At 40.7% G+C, this 19,230-nt stretch overlaps 1 protein-coding gene across 1 annotated transcript in view; it reads right to left on the bottom strand.

Moving 5' to 3' along the window:
• Positions 1–19,230, bottom strand: part of LOC148867997 (RING-finger, DEAD-like helicase, PHD and SNF2 domain-containing protein) — a 105,115-nt gene that overhangs the window by 20,071 nt on the left and 65,814 nt on the right. The window contains exon 15 of the mRNA XM_088973860.1: positions 12,161–12,406. Within this exon, the coding sequence (XP_088829986.1) occupies positions 12,161–12,406 (246 nt within the window). The remainder of the gene's footprint in view (positions 1–12,160; positions 12,407–19,230) is intronic.

Here is a 19,230-nt window from a genome sequence, read left to right as displayed (position 1 = left end):
GTAGTGGAATCCCAAATTGTTGTCTTTGGGTGGCTTTGTTGACAGTTTGGGACCAGGGGTATTTTCGTCATTTTAAAAGTTAGGTTTTTTAGTCAGGGGCAGTTGGGTGCATTTCTGTTGGGTTTTGTCTCTTGGGTCTTTTTGTAACAAAAGTTATCTTTTAGGTGTTCATTCGAAATTAGTTTTGTTCCCAAGGACTTGTTGGTGAGAGGGAAACATTTTAGGGGCTTATGTGTAAATATTTTAACTATCTTGTCTAGCAAGCCAGTGAGTCTTATAAAAGAGAAGGGGGCTGTTTCTGTAGGGGTTTTTCGTTTCTTTCTCTCTTGTTTGAGCTGTAGCTCAGCCCCAGCTAGGGTTTTCAAGCATTGGGAGCTTGGGTTTTGAGGAGTCGACCCATTTTGGCACCTTCCAATCCCTCCATCGCTGCATGCCCGTGCGGGAAGCCAGCTTGCTGCCATTGTTACTATAGCGGAACTGTTCCAGGAGGAGTTTTACTTCAGATTCAGGTCTGAAATCCCTAAAAATCCAACTTATTTTGTTGTTTTTAGCTTGGTATTTCTTGTGCTTATTGTTGTATACTTGAAGAGCTGCATGTAACTTGTCCTTCTGTCCACATCAAGTGGTATCAGAGCAAGTTCTTTCCTTGGTTTTGCTTCAAAGTTCATCTCCTTATTGTGTTTTCTATATTATCATGGCTGCAAGGGGTGGACGTGGTAGGGGTGGTAGAAGACCACAACATGTCACTGTAGAGGTTTTCCAAGAGGCTATAAGAGGACTGCAAGAACAAATTGAACATCTTGCTCAACTTGTAGCTCAAAATGCTGCTAGGGATGGCAACGTAGAAAATGATTTGGGGCTAGGAAGAAGAAGACAAGCTCCTAGAGTTGATGAACAACTCACTGACATTATTAGTGAAGAACCAAGTGAAGACATTGAGCAACCTGAAGGTGATCAACATGGAAGGAATAACAACCAGCGGTGGGAAGACCGAATAGTGCAAGCTTTACAATCCAATCAAGGTCATGGTGTTCAACTTCATATTTCTGAGTTTGATGGTGAGTTGGAATCTGAAGAGTTTCTCCATTGGTTGGACAGCATTGAAAATTATTTTGATTGGAAAGAAATGAATGAAGAAAGAAAAGTGAAGCTTGTAACAGCAAAGATGCATGGAACAGCCTTAGATTGGTGGAAAAATTACCAAAGGGACAGAGAAAGGAAGGGGAAAATAAATGTTAGTTCCTGGGGAAGAATGAAAGAGAAGCTGAAATCCCAATTTTTACCACCAGACTACGAGCAAACTCTTTACCAAAGGGTGCAGAATTTAAGGCAATGGGAAAAGAGTGTGAAGGAGTACACAAAAGAGTTTAATAGATTAACTCTTCGGAGTAATATGTCAGAAACTGAACAGCAAAAAGTTGGTAGATGAATCAATGGTTTGAAGTTGCCAATACAAGATCAAATCAGCCTACATTGCCCGTATAAGGTAAAGGATGCATATCAGTTAGCTCTAAAGGTTGAAGCTCAACTGAGTTGGAGCTCAAGGCGGAGGCTAAGTGCTGTCCAAGGTACATCTTCATCAATAGGTCGAAGTGTTGGGGCTGGTAAGGGTTGTGTGATCAACCAAACATGACCTACAATCCAAGGGACTTCAAATGCAACAAAGAGCAGTCAAGGGCAGCCTACTATTAGATGTTTCAGGTGTATGGAGTTGGGACATCATTCAAATGAATGTCCTAAGAGAAGGATTGAAGGGCGAACACATTTGGTTGATGAAGTCACTGATGAACAACAAGGTGATATAGGCCATGTTGAGGATGAGCAAGTGGCTGAAACTACTGAAACTAATGCTTTAGAGGAAGAAAACTTGGATATTGAGGGTGAAGCTCTAGTGATACGACACTCTATGGTTGCACCTCAAGAACCACTACTAGAGGACTGGTTGAGAAAGAATATCTTTAGAACACGATGTACAGCTGGTGGGAAGTTGAGTAACCTGATTATTGACAGTGGGAGTAGTGAGAATCTTGTTTCTCAAGAGATAGTGGATAAATTACAGCTCAAGATTGTTCAACACCCTTGACCATATCGTATTTTGTGGTTCAACAAAGGAAATGAGGTAAGAGTTTATTCTAAATGCCTAGTTAATTTTTCTACATTTGAAGAATCGTTATGGTGTGATGTTGTCCCAATGGATGCATGCCATATTCTCTTGGGTCGCCCATGGCAATATGACCGTAAGACCATTCATTATGGGGACAAGAACACATACAACTTTGTGAAAGACGATAAAAAGATAACTCTTAAACCAATGCAACTTGATTCATTTCCAAAGAAGGAAACAAAGCCAACCACTACTCTCTTCACCTCTGAAAAGAGACTGGGCCGAATGGGCCCTAACAACTGCTTGTGTGATATCCTTTATTTTTATCTTTTATTTTATGTTGATGGGCCTCACTTAATGGGCCTGTTATATGTTCTTGTTTTATTTTCTTTATGTAATTGCCAAGCTGGCCGCCCACTTAAGGGCATACTTGTCATCATTAATGTTGTCAGTTGTTTATGTATTCAGATTTAGTACCATAAGGGTACTGTTGTAATTTCTCCTCTGTTTATATTGTTTGACTGTACTAGTATAAATAATAAAATCATTCTTTTGCCCCCTATGTTTTGGAGGGCTTTCAGTCACTCGACTCATCTCTCATCTCTCTTCTCTCTTCTCCTCTCCTCTCTTCACTTGCTCTTGCTCAACATGGTATCAGGGCAAGTCGTCCAGGACTAAAGAGTGGTGACAAGCTAATTACTGTTGCATCCAGTGCTGTCTCCAATCGAACTCCTGATCTGGTGAAGTCAGTTCGACCCAGAAATTACAGAGTCTTTTCGTCTTCCAGCCCAGAAATTGCTCCTCCTGTCTGCTCGACTGCAGAGAGACTATTGTTTGCAGTTCGTAGAGGGTGTTCTGTCTTCAGAAATTGCTCATCTTCTGTTCGGCTGCCTATTGTTTGAGGATTCATCTCTTGATGGTTTAAATTACCTGGAGTGATCAAGAGGGATCAAATTATACATCACTGCAAGGGGGAAGATAGGCTATATTAATGGGAGGATAAAAGAATCATCCTCCGGGAGTGCTGAATATGATAGATGGAATCAGGAGAACAGTATTGTTATGTCCTGGCTCTTGGTGTCCATGCAACCTCAAATCAAGAAGAATTTCATGTGGGCTGAAACAGCGAATGAAATCTGGGAACAAGCAAAGTCTACATATTCAGAATTGCGACACTATGCCAAAATTTATCAACTGCAGACAACATCTTCTACTTGTAGACAGGGGGAGAGGTGTTTATCGGTCTATTACTCTGACTTAACATCTGTCTGGAAGGAGTTGGATCACTACCAGAGTGTGGATTGGAAGTGTGATGAGGATGCTAAGAAGTACAAACAGCTTGTCTCCCAACAAAGGGTGTTTGCATTCTTACATGGTTTGAATCCTATGTATGAATCTATCAGGGTTCAGATTCTCAGCTCTAAGGATCTCCCTTCTGTTCAAGAAGTCTATGCTCTTGTACAATCTAAAGAAAGCAGGAGAAATTTGATGAACAGCCCTGGTGGGGATGCTGTTGTGTTAGTTGCAAAAGGAGGTGCATCTACTGGTTTGGGATCTTCTTCCCGGAAAGGAGATCTCCAGAAAAAAACAGAAGATAAGGAAAAATTGTGGTGCACTCATTGCCAGAAACCTCGACACACCAAAGATACTATAGAGAACACTGATGTGGGCCCCACTGCAGTGGTCCCCACTGTGTTCGTAGGACAGCAGTGTAGTTATTTGTTTCAGTTATAGTAGTGTTAGTTTGAGTCAGTTTGTTAATTCAATTGTTATTTATTTAAGCTTTTATTTACTTTATTTATTATGTAAGTACCAAGGGCAGATATGTCCTTTCCATTATGTACCAAACATAATCTATAAATATTAAGAGAGTGGCGGCGACAGATCTATAAGAATCTATCCCTCCTTTCAACAACTTGTGTTCTCTTGTTTCTCTTCTATTCTCTCTCCTTTCTTCCTCTTTTTCTTCTGTTTTGCAAACCTAAAACCAATTAGGATTCAAGACTGATTACAGTCTTGATCTTCTACTTGGTATCAGAGCCTATCTAGGGCTTCCCATGTGTGTATCTAGTCCAGCCGACCACATGAGGACTAGCTAGGGCTGGAAGCTTTGAAGAAGTTTTTCAGTGGCTGAATCTTGGAGATTACCAGGAGAGGTTCGCAGCAGTTGAAGACTTGTCGCGGCTTGCAGAGAGTTGGTAATCAGGAAGAGGCAGCAAAGGTTAGGGTTCAGGTAACCCTAGAAGACAGTAAACCGAAGTACATAAGTAAGTTTTTTTTTACCAAGTTTCAGAGACTGCAATCATTCGAGATAGGTTGGACCTATCTAGAAAGAGGGGTCGAACTGTGTTCAAGTCTGTTCTAGGGTTTGGCTTGCCGAACTGTGTTTAAGTTTGTTTCTAGGGTTTGACTGTTGGACCGAACCCCCCTCTTCAAAGGTGATTAGTTTTTAGGGTTTCATATTGCCCTACGACAAGTCCCACTTGTGCAAACTGCTTGGAGAGTGTAGCTGAGCACTTACTTCAGACCTACAGTTGAAACCCTAATTTTGCTATCGCAGCAGTGCGCCCCACAGTAGTGATTTCAGAAATAGCATCTCAGATTGATAGGCTGCCTGGTACTGTGCATGCCGATTGATTTCAGATCAGATTTGAGTTGATTTCTTGCATATACTCTGATAGGCAATTGATTTCAGATCAGATTTGGGTTGGTTTCAAATCAAATTTCAGATCAGATCAGTTTTGTGTTGGTTTCGAATCAGATTTCAGACTTGCTTGTTTGACTCTGTCTTCTGGTATAGTTGCTCTAACAGTTTGTAGCCACTGAATTTTGATCAAAGATAGAGTTCAAGGGTCAGGGAGAAAGTAGTTTTGGAAACCACAGTTATGGTAGTGTATCTGAAACCGGGTTTCAGATTACAACTATGAGATTTGATGGGTCAAATTATTTGGAGTGGGCGCAATCAGCCATGATGGCTATCGGGTTTCAGATTACAACTATGAGATTTGATGGGTCAAATTATTTGGAGTGGGCGCAATCAGCCATGATGGCTATTGGAGGAAGGGGAAAACTGGGTTACCTCTTGGGAGATGTGAAAGAACCTTCCAAGGAGGACCCAACGTACACCAAGTGGGTTCAAGAGAACTATTTGGTTATGGCATGGTTGTGTAATTCTATGCAGCCACATATCAACCGAAATTATTTGTGGGCAAAGACAACCAAAGAGATATGGGATGTTGTGAAAGAAACCTCTTCCCAACCCCTTAATGTCGCCAGAGCCTATGAACTAAAGTGTGAGGTGAACAGCCTTAAACAAGGAGAGATGCCAGTTTCTGTCTACTTCTCTACCTTGAAATCCTTGTGGCATGAAATTGACCATGTAGAGACCCTTGAGTGGGAGAGTGCCAAAGATGCACAGACTCACAGAAAGCAAGTCAAGACGAAAGTCATGATGCAGCCTCAGCCCTCTTTCCCAGCCTTGACAGCTATTAAACCCAAGCCAGGGGGTGACTCAGAAAGGGACCGGAAGAAGGAAGATAAACGGGATCTGGTATGTGAACATTGCAAGAAACCCAAGCACACAGAAGATACTTGTTGGAAGCTACATCCTCACTTGGTCCCAGCAAAACTAAGAAATAAGAAGGGTAATGCTCATATGGCAGTGAACACTGATTCAACATCCTCAACAGGCACATCCCTAGAGACTTTAGCTGCTGTTCGGGCTGCCCTCATATAGTTGGAAAAGGAAGTTGGGAGTTCAGCTCAGCCATCTCAGTCACCATCAGCTCCTGCCACATCTGCATTTGCACATTCAGGTACTCGAGCCTCAGCTTACCATGCTTCAGCCCTAGGTAATACTGACCACTGCTGGGTAATAGATTCAGGTGCATCCGACCATATGACTAGCTTGCCATCATTGTTCACTTCTTATCACTTGTCCTCTGGCCGAGATAGAGTATCCATTGCTGATGGCTCTCTTGTTCCCATTTCGGGCAAGGGGGACATCAAGTTATCGGATACTATCTCTTTATCTTCTATCTTGCATGTTCCTAAGCTTGATACCAACCTGCTTTCAGTTAGTAGTATTACCAAACACATGAATTGTTCAGTAACCTTTTTCCCTGACCGATGTGTTTTTCAGGATTTGGAGACGAGGAAGGTGATTGGGACTGGCCGTGAGACGAATGGGATCTATCTGCTTGGAGAGAGTTCTCGTCGGGAGGAGTCAGTGGATAAGAAGTCTTTTGTTTCCCAGTCTGTGAGTCCGATTATGCAAATCATAACCAATTTGGTCATTTGTCTTTTAAGTTTTTGAAGAGTTTGTTTCCTGCTTTATTTGAGTCTGTTGAGTTATCAAAGTTGAGGTGTGAGAGTTGTGAGTTTGCCAAACATTGTAGAACCTCTTATTCTTTAAGTAATATAATTCGTCTTTTGATATTGTGCATACTGATGTTTGGGGGCCATATCATATCTCTTCTATGGGTGGGTACAGATATTTTCTACTGTTTGTTGATGACCATACCCGCTTTTCTTCTATCTTATGCGTTATCGGGATGAGGTTCCTGCTCTGACCCAAAACTTCCATCAGATGATTCTCACTTAGTTTGGGGCCAAAATCAAAGTCTTTAGATCTGATAATGCAAAGGAATACTTTGCTCAGCCATTGACCTCCTACCTTCTTAGCCATGGAGTTATTCACCAGAGCACTTGCCCTTATACACCATAGCAGAACGGCGTTCCCGAAAGGAAGAATAGGCATATCTTGGAGGTGGCTAGAAGCATTATGTTTACCTCCAATGTACCTATTGGAGGCTGTCTGTTGTAAGTGGGACCTCACCACTCTTCCTCCTGGGAAGCAGGCTGTCTGTTGTAAGTGGGTGTATACAGTTAAGTATCTGCCTGATGGTAGTGTTGAACACCTGAAAGCGTGATTAGTTGCAAAAGGGTACTCCCAAACCTATGGCATTGACTACATAGAGACCTTCTCACCGGTTGCTAAGATAGGGTCAGTTCGTGTTGTGATCTCTCTTGCAGCCATGTATGAGTAGCCACTATATCAGCTTGATATCAGGAATGCCATTTTGCATGGTGACTTACTCGAGGAGGTTTACATGGAGCAACCTCTAGGGTTTGTTGCTCAGGGGGAGGATGGTAAGGTGTGCAGACTAAAGTTGGCCATATATGGGCTTGGAGTTTGGTAGGTTCAGTGAGGTGGTAAAGAAGTTTGGCATGAAACAGTGCAACGTTGACCATTCTGTATTTAGTCATGACTCTCCGGGAGGAAAAATACTGTTGGTGGTGTATGTAGATGATATTATTATTACTGGGAATGATAACATTGGTATTGACAGGCTGAAGACTTATCTGCAGGATCACTTTCAGACAAAGGATCTGGGTAAACTGAGATACTTCTTGGGGATAGAGGTAGCGAGATCCAAGTATGAGATTAACCTGTGCCAGAGGAAGTATGTGCTTGATTTGCTGGAAGAATCAGGCTTGTTGGGTGCCAAACCAGCTGAAACACCCATGGACACAAATACCAAACTAAGCAGTGATATGGGTGAAGTGTTTGAAGACCCTGGCAGATACCGATGACTTGTGGGCAAACTAAACTACCTAACCATTACCAGACCAGACATCTCATTTGCAGTTAGTGTGGTAAGCCAGTTCATGCAAAAACCTATGATTCCTCATTGGAATGCGGTTTGATATACAAGAGTGGGGGAAAACTTGAAATAGAAGGGTATTCTGATGCTGATTGGGCCGGTTCTATGTCAGATAGGCGGTCTACTACAGGCTATTGCATGTTTCTGGGAGGTAACCTGGTGACATGGAAAAGTAAGAAGCAGACGGTTGTGGCAAGAAACAGTGCAGAAGCAGAATATAGGGCTATGGCGCATACCGCTTGTGAATTAGTGTGGCTAAGGAACCTTCTACAGGATGTAGGATACAACATTAACACTCCAATGAAGCTCTATTGTGATAATCAGGCTGTAGTTCATATCTCCTCTAATTCATTGTTTCATGAAAGAACCAAGCACATTGAGGTTGACTACCACTTTGTGAGGGAGAATGTGCTGAATGGAGAACTAGACACTATACATGTTAATACAGGAAATCAGTGGGCTGACTTGTTTACAAAAGGCTTGAGTCGGGGAAGAGTGGACTACATATGTAACAAGCTGGGAGTATATGATATATACTCACCATCTTGAGGGGGAGTGTTAGCGTAGGGGTATTTCTGTCTTTATACCTTGATTGATGTTGCTGGTCTGTAATGTTGTGTTGAAACATGTGCTCTTAACTTAAGTAAGGGCACATAGGTCTTTTCAGTTATTTTTAATAATAATATAAATACTTACTGGCCGACTGGGAGAAGTCAAGTTGACTCTTTCAATTCGAACCAGAATTCTCTCTTCTCTCTTTCTCTCTTTCTTTATCACTTTTTCTTCTTCTACATAACTGAACTCAGTCAGGCCGAACTCTAAGGCAGACCTGAATTATAACAGCCTCCAAATGCATTTTCCTCGGTTATGCACAAACTCAAAAGGGTTATTGCTGCTATGATCCGGTTTCAGGGAAAAGGTTTATCTCCATGGATGTCATCTTCTTTGAGGAAACACCCTATTATCCTAGGGTTTCTCCTCAGGGGGAGAGCAGTGAGAGTGGGGCTGTTTTGAGTTTCTTTCCTTAGGGGGAGTGTAGTGAGAGTGGAAGTGGGGCTGTTTTGAGTGGGGCTGTTCCTTTACCTATTCCACTGGGTAATGAAGGCTATAGTGGTGAGGGTGGTCAGAGAGAGCAGGAGTTGAGAGTCTATCACAGGCGATGCAGGCAGGTTGATCCTAGTCATCGACAGTCCTAGCCAGCTACAGTTCCTTATGCGGCTCCAGATCCAGAGCCTCCTGAGACACCTTCCACTATTGCCACTTCCCCTCTTGTGGATGACCTTGATCTCCCTATTGCCATTCGCAAAGGGAAACGACATTGCACCACTTCTACAGTTCACAACATCTCACAGTTCTTATCCTATGGTCGTCTATCTCCATCTTACCGGTCCTATCTCACTTCCATTGCCGATGTCCCTATTCCAAGAACAGTGCAAGAAGCCTTATCAGTTCCAGAATGGAAAGATGCAATGCAAGTCGAAATGGATGCCCTGTTGAAGAATAATACTTGGGCACTGGTTGACCCACCAAAAGGAAAGAAACCGGTGGGATGCAGATGGGTGTTCACTGTGAAGCATAATGTTGATGGCTCTAATGAAAGGTACAAAGCCCGACTGGCTGCAAAGGGGTTCACTCAGACTTATGGTATAGACTACTTGGAGACCTTTTCCCCAGTAGCCAAGATGACCACCATCCGAGTTCTGTTATCCCTTGCAGCAAATCAATCTTGGCCCTTGTTCCAGATGGATGTTAAAAATGCCTTTCTGAATGGAGATTTACAGGAAGAGGTCTACATGTAGTTGCCTCCTAGATTCTATGATACAGAGACAGGTAAGAAGGTTTGCCGACTGAACAAGGCATTGTATGGTTTGAAACAGTCACCTAGAGCCTGGTTTGATAGGTTCAGATTAGCCCTTGGAAAGTTTGGTTATGTACAGGCCCAGTCAAATCATACACTATTCATCAAGAGGGTGGAGTCCTCTCTAACACTACTTGCAGTATATGTTGATGATATTGTGGTGACAGGAAATGACAGCCATGAGATTGAATCCTTCAAACAACTCCATCAAGAGTTTGAGGTGAAAGATCTTGGTGCACTACGATACTTTTTGGGTATTGAGGTTGCTAGATCCAAGCAGGGGATTTTTATCTCTCAGAGAAAATATGTTCTAGATTTGTTGGCAGAAACTGGAAAGTTGGGTGTTAAGCCGGCTGATACACCCATTGAACAAAATCACAAGATTAGTGCAGAGGGCGGGGAGCCTCTTGAAGACAAAGTTATGTTCCAACGGTTGGTTGGAAAGCTCCTATATCTCTACCTCACTCGGCCAGATATCAGCTATGCAGTTAGTGTTGTTAGCCAGTACATGCACTCCCCTAGAACTTCACTTCTTTTTGCGGCAGAGACAATATTGGCATACTTGAACAGATGCCCGGGTAGAGGTATACTGCTCAAGAACAATAATCACATGAGGGTGGAGGTCTATACAGATGCCAATTGGGCTGGGAGTGTCGATGACAGAAGGTCTACCTCTGGATATTGTGCCCTTGTGGGAGGTAACCTTGTCTCTTGGAGGAGTAAGAAGCAGAGTGTTGTTTCCCGCTCCAGTGCTGAAGCGGAATACAGGTCAATGGCTAATGGAGTGGCTGAAATCTTATGGCTGAGGTCACTACTTGAAGAGTTGGGTATTGACTATGAAAAGCCCTTAATGATGTATTGTGATAATCAGGCAGCTATTAATATAGCCCACAACCCAGTGCAGCATGACAGAACTAAACATATCGAAGTTGATCGACATTTTGTGCGCGAGAGGGTCACATCACAAGAAGTGTGTCTTCCGTACATCACATCTAATATGCAACTCGCGGATATCCTCACCAAGGCTGTACCAAGGAAGAAGTTAGAGACAAACCTATCCAATTTGGGAATGATAGATATCTACTCCCAACTTGAGGGGGAGTGTAGAGAACACTGATGTGGGCCCCACAGCAGTGGTCCCCACTGTGTTCGTAGGACAGCATGTGTAGTTATTTGTTTCAGTTATAGTCGTGTCAGTTTGTTAATTCAATCGTTATTTATTTCAGTTTTTATTTACTTTATTTATCATGTAAGTACTAAGGGCAGATCTGTCCTTTCCATTATGTACTGAACATAACCTATAAATAATAAGAGAGTGGCGACGGCAGATCAGTTAGAATCTGTCCCTCCTTTCAACCCCTTGTGTTCTCTTGTTTCTCTTCTATTCCTTCTCCTTTCTCTCACTTTTCTTCTATTTTGTAAACCAAAAACCTTTTAGGATTCAAGACTGATTACAGTCTTGATCTTCTACTAGTTCCATAGTCTTTAACCGGTGTATTGCCCTATTCATAATGCAGTCTTTCAAGGCCAGGCTGCTCCTCTCCTTCTCTTGGAAGATTCTAGCATTCCTTTCTTTCCAAACTGTCTAGATCAAAGCTGCTCTCGCACACCTCCACGTGCTTCTTCCCTTTTTATGGGGCCAAAAGAGAGTAGAAGGGTTAAACAAGATGCTTACTTCTGCTGGCATCACCCACCTGCATCCAAACAAGGAGAAAAGCCAAACCCAAAGCTCTGCAGTGACATTACAAGGTTGCAGATCTCATGGTGAGGACTGTTATTCTCCATGTCACCTTACCCAATGATTTTCATTCTTATTTTGTTTACTTTAAAACATGTTAAGAGGAAGACAATCATTATAATTACAATTGCAACAGAAGAGTGTGAGCAAATTACTAGTCATCCAATCAGATAAATTCTCAGCTTAAGAGATACTAGGTGGTGTACCTGTTCACATGTTGCTTTAATCTGTCCCACGTGTACTAGTGTACTAGAATGACTGGTGGTGGTTCTTTTCTTATCTTATTAAGGAAAAAGGGAAAAAGATTACAAAAAGGAAACCCCTATCCCCTTTTCTTATCAAGAATTCCTTCCACTGATATCTCAACCAACCTACAAAATTCTCAAAAGAAAAAATAATAATAATACTGATATACCATTTGTAATTACCACATTCACTACCATAAAGAACAAATTCTCTTTACCACTGCTTCTACAAGACTCACTTCAATCAATGAAAAGCCATGACCACCTCACTTTCCAGACACATCTTCCATCAGGCTCTCTCAGTTCACCACCTTATATCATTAACAATTCCACTTAAAATTCTGCTATTCCTTCTATCCTTCTCAGAAAACTATGCTGCAAACAAATGCATCCTAAAGCATCTCCACTTTGGTGGTTGTTCTTAGGTTCTAACTGGTAGCTGTCTTAGATTTCCCTAATTTAAGAAAACCCAACTAAAAATTCTAATTTCTTGGTAAAGGAAATTATGAAGTATATTTAATTTCAAAATGAGCACACTTTTGTGCATACCTTCAGATAACGAAGTTGCCCTCTTATACGTGATAATAAAGACAAGGATATGAACTTTTCATTAGAAAATTCCACATTGGCTGCAACTAGTTCTTCTGAACTTAAAGCATCAAGAGCAGATGCATCATTCTCAGTTTCTCTCAGGCGCAATCGAGAAGTTGCCATCTTAATCTCGTCATGAGCACGCAGTAGTTGGGCCTGAACAGTTGCCAAAGACCTTGCCTGGGTATATTCCTTCCGTATTGCCTGAACCAAAAGAAGCACAAGATGAAATTCCCATGAAGTGGCTTCTCTTGCATCAACCCAGAAATAAGATAAGATTAACAAAGAAATTGTCTAGATGGATTAGTTGTACCATATGAGAAAAAGACATGAATGAAATTATCTAGATTCCACCAAAAAGAGTTGAAATAGATGATGCAGAAAATGAATTAGTGAATGAGGGTGAGTTGACTGCCTAGATTATCTTCTTCATACAGCTAAGTGGTTCTCTCAACTTTATATGCATCAAACAACTAGGAATGGCAAATAAGAGATGGAAGACTAAAGTGGGAGGAGTATAAGTCAGAACTAGTTAGAAAGCCAATCACTCAATAACAAGAAATACTGATGACATTATTAGAGGATGTCAATGCATTGCAGCTTCATCTTTAACAAGAAATACTGTACCTATCAATTGGTCACCCACTCTCTAATTTTATTAAACTGAATTTTGATGGTTACAGTATTGGCAATCTAAGAAATTTAGGTATCAGGGAAGTTGATGTACGACAGGGTAGGGGTCCTACAGATTTCAGATCTAGTGGTGGGCTTTGTAGGGTGAAGGAAGGGTGATGTGTTATTAGGGATGAAGAAATCAGATGGAAAAGAAAGTAGACAACTTGCTGTCCAGCAAAGAATAAGCAAGAACTTGGAAAGACAGAGAACTCTTGCTGCTGGGTAAAGAGCAAAGACACAGATCTCAAACATGAAGAAATAGGTGAGAGAGGAAACAAAAAGAAAAAAATTCCTAGCAACAACCAGAATTCACTAAACCAAACCTCATTTCTTCAAATCAACTCTTCTTAAATTGCAATGACAATGACTATTTATATACTCAACTTATGGACTCCAATGTCCCTTTACAGACTCCAATTTAGACAAGAAAACTGACCCAGAAGATCTCCTAGTTGTTTTAAAACTAAGACACATCCATAGGCACACTCCAATAAGGAACCTAATTCCTAAAATAACTAATAACTCGTTACTTATCCTACTAAGATTTACTTATATTAGGACACCTGAAATTACTAAAAATAGTAAACCATGAGTTTACTAAAAAATAATTATAGAATAACTAGAATACCAAATCCAGAAGTTATCATAAATAGTAATTTCAAAATAGAATTAAAATTCACAAAAATACAACCCTATTCTTAAGACACCAACTAGAAAATAAATAAAAACTGAAACAATACCAATATCCTATCACCCAAAAATTCTAATATCAGTTTAGGAATTAGAAATTGGTTTGTTTCCCCTAGAATTATTTCCTTGCTTCCACATTGGCATTATGAGTTTCTAAAGATAATCTTGAGAATATTAGTGACCATCATTCTCAATCTATTGGTTATGGTTATTCAACAAGAGCAAAACTATTAGTGGTACCACCCAAAATTAGAGCTTTTTGTTGAGAGGTGTTTCATTCTAGAAATGAACAACACATGGAAGGACGAGGTGGTGGAGGCTGTAGAGGAACTCATTGGTAGATTCTCGATTTCATTGAAGTTTAAAAACACAAGAGATGGATTTACTTGGGTTCTCACCAATGTCTGGTCCAAATAGATATCGAGAAAGGAATGAAATGTGGGAGGAGCTGTTTGGTGTTAGGGGTTTATGGGAAGGACCGTGGTGTCTGATAGGGGATTTCAATGTGATAAGGTTCTCAAGTGAGTTTAGTAATCCAAACCAGTAGGTGGCCTCCAGTATGAGGAAGTTCAATAATTTCATAGACACTTGTGAATTGAAGGAACTCCCTCTCTTACAGGCTAGGTTCACTTGGTCCAATCTACAAGAAGTTCCCCATTGCTCAAAATTGGATAGGTTTCTGTTTAATGAAGAATGGGAAAAATATGAGGAGAACCTAGTATCTAGAACCTTACCTAGAGTCACATCAGATTACTTCCCTATCAAGCTAGGCCCTGAAACTTTTTTAAGTGGCCTCACAACATTTCGTTTTGAAAACATGTGGTTCACCCTCGGACTTTGTAAGTAAAGTAGAAACGTGGTGGAAGGACTTAGGCAATGTGAGGTGGAAAGGTGTAAGGACTTGTAAGTAAAGTAGAAACATGGTGGAAGGACTAGAGGAGAAAAAGCTCAATCTTGTGTTCAACATAGAGGAATTAGATAAAAAGGAAGCGTAGGGGATTATTGTTGTTGAGGAGCAAGCCATGAAGTGCAAATTAAAGAGAGAGTTGGAAGAAACCTTATTAAGGGAAGAGATCATCTAGAGACAAAAATCTAGATGCAAGTGATTAAAAGAAGGGGACGGTAATACAAAATATTTTCATGCTTTGGAAAATGGGAGAAAGAGGAGGAACTATGTGGCTAAATTGGAGATAGAAGGGCAGGAGATAACCAATCAAAGTGAGATTGCTAGGAGATTTGTAGACCACTTTAAATCCATCTATAGAAGACCTTTGATTGATAGAGTGGTTATGGAGGACCTTGATTGGACTTGCCTAGAATCTAAAGAAGCTTACTGGATGGAAAGGAATTTTTGAAGAAGAGGAGATAAGAAAGGCAGTTTTTTCAATGAACATATCTAAAACCCCTAGGCTAGATGGTTTCACTATGGCCTTCTATCAGGATTGTTGGGAAATTGTGAAACATGATCTAGTTGAGGTATTCATCGAGTTTGCGGAAAAGGTTTTCATTAGTCTAGAGATAAATGCTACCTTTTTAGCTCTTGTCCCAAAAAAGCCTGATGCTTGCCACCCTAGGGACTTTAGACCAATCAGCTTAGTGATCACCTTGTACAAGATTATTGCTAAGGTCCTTTCCACAAGGCTAAAAACAGTTCTTCCTACATTAATCAGTCAACAACAAGGGCTTTTGTAAAAGGGAGACAAATAGCTGACCAAATCCTTATTGCAAAAGATTGTGTGGAAGAATGAAAAGATCTAGGAAAAAAAGGATTTGTATGTAAGCTAGGCCTTGAGAAAGCTTATGATTTGGTGGATTGGGTGTTCTTAATTGAGGTAATGAAATCATGTAGATTTGGGGAGATATGGTGTAATTAGACCTTTGGATGTATTAAGACTTGTCATTACTCGATTTTGGTCAATGGGATTGTGAGAGACTTCTTTTCAGCTCGTAGAGGGTTGAGGCAAGGAGACCCCCTTTCACCTTTCCTCTTTACCCTAGTTACGGATGTCTTGAGTAGAATGATTCATAAGGCCAATAGGGAGAATAAAGTTAGCAGTTGGAAGGTTGGAAGGGATAGGTTATTGATTACTCACTTACAGTTTGCAAACGATATTATAATCTTTGTGAAGAGGAGATCAACTTTTGGTGAGGAATTTTGAACTTGTCTCGATCTTAAAATTAATCTTGAGAAGAGTTGTATTGTAGGAATTAATATGGAAGAAGGAGACCTTATAGCTGTTGCAAATGTACTAGATTGCTCCATCTCAAGGTGGCCTTTGACCTATTTAGGGCTTCCCCTAGGTGCAAATCCTAGAGAAAGTAGATTTTGGAGTCCAATCTTTGAGAGGTGTACCAAGAGACTAGCAACCTGGAAAGAGAATTACATCTCACTTGGGGGTAGGATTACTCTGATTAAGTCTACTCTGGCCAATCTACCAATCTACTATCTGTTGGTTTTTAGGATCCCTAAAAAGGAAATAAATAAGATAGAGAAACTAATGAGGGATTTTTTGTGGGAATCGGGAGAAGGTAAAAAAGACCACTCAGTTAATAGGGAGACTGTGAGTGGATAAAAAGAGGAATGGCTAGGGTAATGGTTATGGAGATGGCCACGGGAACAGGACAAACTCTGGCACAAGGTGGTAGTCAGTATTCATGGTAGGTGATCCTGATAAGTCAGACAAGCGTGTTTGGGCCCCTCACCCTAAGGGTCTATTTTCTTGTGCTTCCTTTTTCAATTCTCTTTGTGATTCTTTGCCCTCTCCTTTGGTTCCCTTGAGAGAGTTTTGGTGCAAACCCATTCCCCCCTAAAATAAGAGCTTTTTGTTGGGAAGTAATCAAGTAATTCATGGGAAAATTAATACTTTGGAAATGCTACAAAAGAGGAGACCCAATTTATGTCTCTTTCCAAACTGGTGTGTTTTGTGCAGATCTGATCATGAGAGTTGCTATAACTTACTGATTTCTTTCTCTTTGTTGCAGATACGGAATTGGTTTTTTTCTTTGTTTGGGTGCAAGTGATCCTTTCCAGCGAAGGTTAACTTTGATGTTTGATCCTTCTATGTTTACTTGGCCAAAAAAGAGGGGAAGAATAATGTGGAGGTGTGTTAGAGCAGCCTTGGTTTGGACCATTTGGGAAGGAAGAGATAAAGGATTGCGTGATGGTTAGAGTGATCCATTGGATCAAATCTTTGGACCTGTTTTCTCAAATTTCTCCTGACGACTTATGGAGAAACTGGGAAGGTGTTGCAAGAAGCTCTTCTAGAAAGGAAAGAATAAATGTTGCATGGCACCCCCCACCTCAGGATTATGTAAAAACTGAATTTTGATGGGAGTAGCAGGGGGAATCCAGGACCTGCTGGTATAGGAGGGGTTGTGAGAGACATGGAAGGCAAATTAATAGCCTTATTTTCTGGTCCATTGGGGTAGAGGGATTCTCTCAAGGCAGAATTGCTTGCAGCCTTGCAAGGTTCACAAACTGCAAATGAGCTGAACATAACCAATTTGGTGATTGAAGGGGACTCAAAATTGGTGGTGGGTTGGTTAAAGGATTCAGAATCTGTGATATGGGGCTACAGGGATGAATTAAAAAGGTTTTTATGGATCACCAAGAATATGAATTTGAGGATACAATGGGTGAGGAGATCAGCAAACGGATTAGCTGATACTCTAGCCAAGCAAGGGGTGAAAAGACAATCTTTGTTTTGGGCTCACTTGTAATTTTTCTGTTTTGGGCATCCCATGCCTCTTTGAGGGATGCTTGTAATGATTATAGTTTCAGAATTAATAAAATCTAACTTCAGTTATCAAATAAATAAATAAACACATGGGAGGTGATCCAAACAAAAAGGCTCAATTATTATTTGTTTCCCAATATATGCTTTCTTTGCAGAGTAAGCTGTGAAAATATGTTTCACCACCTAATCTCCTGTTCTTCATCACTAGTATTTGAAAGTTTTCTTTTCTTTGTTTGGATGCCAGTGGATTCTACCAAATGACGTTCAGAACCTATCTTGAATTTTTTTTCTTAGGCAAAATCATATTAAAATGCACAAGGGCCGCAATACTGTGCTGCATTTGGCAAGAAAGGAAATCAAGAATCTTTAGAGAGATGTCAAACTCCAAAGAAACCATTTATCTCCATTAAGGTGGATCACAAGTCACTTAAGGTGTTTAGAGATTTCTTTACTGGTGACGTTATAAAGAATTGGCAGGTTGTGGCATGCTCCTCTTCAGCAACGAACATTACAACACTGTGGAGGTGCTCTAAGAGATTGTGAAGGAAACTAATTGCATTATTTTCTGGACCTTGCATTGGAGACTCAACTAGAGCAGAATTACCAAGTTAGACGTGGCCTAACACTAGCCAATTCCTTAAATATTACAGATTTAATGGTGGAAGGGGACTCACAAGTTATTAAGAGGTGGCTAACAAAAAGAGAAACAGGCTCCTGGAGGCATGCACATGTTATAAGAGAGATCAAAGAAAGGATCAATAATCTACATATGGTCTATAGATGGGTTCCAAGGTCAGCCAACTCCTTGGTTGATGGATAGAAAAAAAAAAGGAGCAGCAAGATATCAGCTATCTTGGGGTGTGATCTCTCAGACCAAGGGTTTGTAAAAAGTGTAGAATGGGGGCTAGCAAGGGCTAGCTGCATTTTTTATGTGCTAGGTGCATACTTGTACTTTTTTTGCACTCAATTAATAAAACTTTGTTCTGTTATTGATAAAAAAAGAGCAGAACTATTTGCACTACTACAAGGGAAATTGGGTTATGCTTTCAACAACAAAAACAATGTGGTGAAATGTGAGTCTAAGATAATAATTGTTTAGTTCCAAAACAATAGCTCGAATCTTGCCAGTACAGCCACATCATAAGAGAAGTGAGGCACCTGGTCAGACAGTTGAGTCTTGAGAGTGACTTTCTGGGTTCAAAGATCGGCAAACAGTTGATCTTTGAACTGTTTTTAATAGCTCGAATCGTGTATCCTCTTTCTTAATTCTAATAAAATGGTTCTGTTGTTGATTGAAAAAAAAAGGATCAGCAAACAGTTTGGCTGATGCATTAGCTATACAAGGAGTGCATAGGAATCAATTATCCCCTTGAGACTCTGGAATTTATAAGTACGAAAACGGTGAAATTAAGGAGCTAGGTAATAAGGACTGGCCTATTATTTTCTAAAGGGATGGCCCTAGGCACACACTCTATTACTTCAAAGCTTGATTTCATTAAGGCTATGTTTGATTTGAAAGAAAAGGTAGGGAAACCCATCTTTTCATTATACAACCTTGTATAAGTTTTCCTACCTTTTCCCTACTGTAAGTACATGGAGTTAGCCATCATACCACCTATGATATGCGATGGGTGAGACAACACCCAAGCACAAGTAAAACCCATCTGTTCACAAATCAGTATTGCAATTTCGTTTCACAGCTCCGTATTGCAACTTCCCATTGCATTGCACTTAGCCTATCACCGCATTATCCTTAATTCCATTGCGTTCCCCATTGCACTCAAACCTCTGAGAATATCTATAAATAGGGGATCCTCTCAGAGGATCCACAACACGTTCCTATCCATTCAGACCAGGTGAGTTTCCTTCCTACATCAGAGTTTCCTTTCCCGCCTAAGATCCTCCTACCTCTCAGATCTAAGATCT

This window comes from Nelumbo lutea, chromosome 2 (genome assembly GCF_056320005.1).
Source record: "Nelumbo lutea isolate HS-2025 chromosome 2, American lotus-T2T, whole genome shotgun sequence".
NCBI classification, from domain to species: domain Eukaryota; kingdom Viridiplantae; phylum Streptophyta; class Magnoliopsida; order Proteales; family Nelumbonaceae; genus Nelumbo; species Nelumbo lutea.
Note: the sequence above shows the minus strand (reverse complement) of the source record. Positions and strands in the feature narration are given on the sequence as shown.